This window comes from Miscanthus floridulus, chromosome 17, assembly GCF_019320115.1.
Source record: "Miscanthus floridulus cultivar M001 chromosome 17, ASM1932011v1, whole genome shotgun sequence".
Lineage (NCBI taxonomy): Eukaryota > Viridiplantae > Streptophyta > Magnoliopsida > Poales > Poaceae > Miscanthus > Miscanthus floridulus.
Window position 1 is genome coordinate 66732038 of NC_089596.1, and position 3731 is coordinate 66735768.

At 55.7% G+C, this 3731-nt stretch overlaps 1 protein-coding gene across 1 annotated transcript; it reads left to right on the top strand.

Moving 5' to 3' along the window:
- Positions 1–257: 257 nt before the first annotated feature.
- LOC136518629 (ABC transporter G family member 23-like) lies at positions 258–2737 on the top strand. The gene has a single exon (XM_066512304.1). It carries the CDS (start codon positions 417–419, stop codon positions 2514–2516), a length of 2100 nt encoding a protein of 699 aa, XP_066368401.1. The 5' UTR covers positions 258–416; the 3' UTR covers positions 2517–2737.
- The last annotated feature ends 994 nt before the right edge of the window (positions 2738–3731 follow it).

Sequence of the window (3731 nt, forward strand, 5' to 3'; positions counted from 1 at the left end):
AAGTCATGACTAAAAATATTATTAACTAATTTATTGTAAAAGAAAAATATTATTTATTGATAAAAGAAATATAGCTTATAAGCCAAGCGAACTGGACGATAGGGTGCTTAGGTGCAGCTGCCACGACACGCTGTGAAATGGCCGTTATACTCCTCTTGGTACAAGTGCCCACCTGGGCCGACCCGCACAGGTTTTCTTCTCCCATTTGCTCACCCAGATCAAATCATCCAAACAAGCTTAAGCAGAGCGCGCTCCCCCCTCTCTGTCTCTTTGTTCTGCGTTGCATGCTGGAAAGTTTGAAGATCTAGAAGACCGCCATTGGCAAGCTAGCTAGTGGTGGTGTGCCGTGGCGTGATGAAGCGTGCGTGCATGGGTGCGTAACACGTTCAAGTAAGCGAGCTGGATCGGATTTGCAAATGGAAGACGACGAAATCTGCGAGCTATATCTGCTGAGCCGCTTCGCGCCATCCTCGTCCACTACTCATCATCAGCTCAGGGCTGCACAGATAGCCATGGATCAGGACCTGTCTTCGGAGCTGGACCCGGCGCTGCTCATGTCGACGTCGACGTCCTCCTCGTCGCCGCCAGGCTCGGCCTCGCCCTCCTCCTCCTTCTCCCACCCGTCCCCGCCCCACTACACCTTTGCCGTCAACAACCTCTCATGCCCCGCCCCTCGCCGCCGCGCCGCCGCCAACCTCCTGCCGTCGTTCCTGTCCTCCTCCTCCTCCGCTTCGCCGGCCCGCGATGCCGCCGGCGCGGCGGGCCTGCTCAAGTCCGTGTCCTTCATCGCCTCCAGCTCCAACATCCTCGCCGTCGTGGGCCCCAGCGGCGCCGGCAAGTCGACGCTGCTCCGCATCCTGTCGGGCCGCGGCACGGGCTCCGAGATCGCCAAGCCCGGCACGGTGTCGCTCAACGGCCACGCCGTCACCTCCCGCGCGCAGCTGCGGCGGCTCTGCGGGTTCGTCACGCAGGACGACAACCTGCTCCCGCTCCTCACGGTCCGCGAGACCATCCTCTTCGCCGCCCGGTTCAGGCTCCGCGCCGCCGCGACAGCCGGGGAGCGCCGCGAGCGCGTGGACGCGCTCATGCAGGAGCTCGGCCTGTCCGAGGTCGCCGACAGCTACGTCGGCGGCGGCGGCGGCGGCTGCGGTCTGTCGGCCGCCCGCGGGGTGTCCGGAGGCGAGCGGAAGCGGGTGTCCATCGCGGTGGACATCGTGCACGACCCGCCGGTGCTGCTGCTGGACGAGCCCACGTCGGGGCTGGACAGCCGCTCCGCCCTGGACGTGCTGCAGCTGCTGCACGACGTGTCCCGCGCGCGCCGCCAGGTGGTGGTGCTCAGCATCCACCAGCCCAGCTACCGCATGCTGCACTACATCTCCTCGCTGCTTCTGCTCTCCCGCGGCGCCGTCGCGCACTTCGGCACGCTCAAGTCGCTGGAGGACGCGCAGGCGCGGCTGGGCCACAAGATCCCCATGCAGCTGAACCCGCTGGAGCTCGCCATGGAGATGGAGGTCACCAGCCAGCTCGAGGCGGAGGACCGCTCCAGGATCGCCGTGCACGGTGATCACCATGCCGACGACGAGGATGAGGTGACCCGCCTTGTGATCAGTGGACGACACCTCGACGTCCCGGATCAGGGCTACTGCAGCCGCTTCACGGAGGTGGCGGCGCTGACCGTGCGCTGCTGGCGCACCATGTACCGGACGCGGGAGCTGTTCGCGGCGCGCGCCGCGCAGGCCGTGGTGGGCGGCCTCGGCCTCGGCAGCGTCTACTTCCGGCTCAGCCCGGACAGCCCCGACGGCGTGGCGCTCCGGCTGGGGCTCTTCGCCTTCACCCTCAGCTTCCTCCTCTCGTCCACCGTGGAGGCGCTGCCCATCCTCCTCCACGAGCGCCGCGTGCTGATGCGGGAGGCCTCCAGGCGCGCGTACCGCCTCTCCTCGTACGTGGTGGCCAACGCGCTCGTCTTCGCGCCGTGCCTTCTCGCCGTGTCGCTCCTCTTCTCGGCGCCCCTCTACTGGCTCGCGGGGCTCCGCGCCACGCCGCTCGCCGCCTTCGCCTTCTTCGTCCTCGCCGTCTGGCTCATCGTGCTGATGGCCAGCTCCCTCGTGCTCTTCCTCAGCGCCGTGTCGCCGGACTTCGTGATCGGGAACGCCCTCATCTGCGTGTTCCTGGGCGTCTTCTTCCTCTTCTCCGGCTACTTCATCCCCAAGGACAGCATCCCGAGGTACTGGGCGTTCATGTACTACGTGTCCATGTACAGGTACCCGCTGGACCTGCTGCTCATCAACGAGTACGGGGGCAGCGCAAGGGGCAGGTGCGTGGCGTGGATGGGGGGAAACAATGGCGCCATGTCCGGCGGCGTGTGCTTGAGGACCGGAGCCGACGTGCTCAGGGACAGGGGCATCGACGAGGGGATGAAGTGGGTCAACGTCGCGGTCATGCTGGGGTTCTTCCTGCTCTACAGGCTCATGTGCTGGGCTGTGCTCGTCAGGAGGGCCTCCAAGACCACCCTGTGACTGTGTGATCTCTTCAAGGACCAGGGTTATTAGTTTGATTCAGGCGAAGAGCTCTGTGTTTCAGCATGCATTGTCTTCTGTTTGGAGATGAAGAGAGTTATTAGTTGATTAAATTATTGGTTCATGTAATTATTGTATTAGTATCTTGTATTCCTTTATTTTAAATGTTTTTGGCTATTTTTGGGGGATGGTGTTGAGTAAGTAAAGTGATGTTAACCTGTGGCGTGCTATGTGGAATCTGAATATATTTTCGGCAATCAATCACAGTTCTTTCAATGACAAATTGCTCAATCTTGGCTCATCATCAACCTTTGGTGTAAATCTGGAGCATGACTCTGTTCATTGTAAAGGACATGATCAACAAACATTCAGCAACCGGACAGAGTATTTGGCGTGTGGACTGTGGAAGTGCTTGGTGAACCATCTCCAACAACAAAGTGCACCAGCCACTTGTTTTTTTTTTCTTTTCACACAAACTGAAAATGTTGGATCCCCTTCCCGCGAGCTCGGCCCTAAGACTTGACAAAGTAAACACAAAGTATTAATAAAATAACCTATTGTTGGGCTGGGCTGGCCCAACGAACAAAGTGTGTGAGCAGTACTCCCTCCGTCCAGAAAAGAATGTAATTATGAGATTCGTGCCGATCAAAGTAGCTCAAGTTTGACCAAGTTTATAGCAAATAGTATTAACATTTATGTCTCCAAATAAATTTCTTATGAAAATATATTCTATGACTAATCTAATGATACTAATTTTGTATCAGGAATGTTAGTATTTTTTATATAATTTTTGTTAAAGTTCAAATTGATTGACTTCTCGAGAAGCGAGAATTGTATTCTTTTGTGGACAGAGAGAGTACTGCATAAAGAATATCTCATAATTTTAAATTATAAGTCGTTTTGTATTTTCTAGATACATGATGTATATCTAGGTACATAGTAAAAGCTTTGTACCTAAAAAAGTTAGAACAGCTTATAATTTATAATAGAGAAAGTAACATATGAAGGTAACATTTTTGTTTTTCATTTTGGGAATGAGTAGCAACAAATTTGCCGTCATGTGAATGAGGTTATGTGAAAGGTTAAAAAAAGGCTTCATTTTTGTAGGTAGCTTAGCTAGCATGAGATCTATCTTGGTGCATAGGGTGGCTCAAGCGATTCTACAATAGTGCTGCTAACGGGGAGAGTAACCCTAGGTGAGTGCTTCAGCATAGA

Coding starts and splice junctions, on each gene's coding strand:
- LOC136518629 (XM_066512304.1), top strand. CDS start 417: ATGGAAGACGACGAAATCTGCGAGCTATATCTGCTGAGCCGCTTCGCG.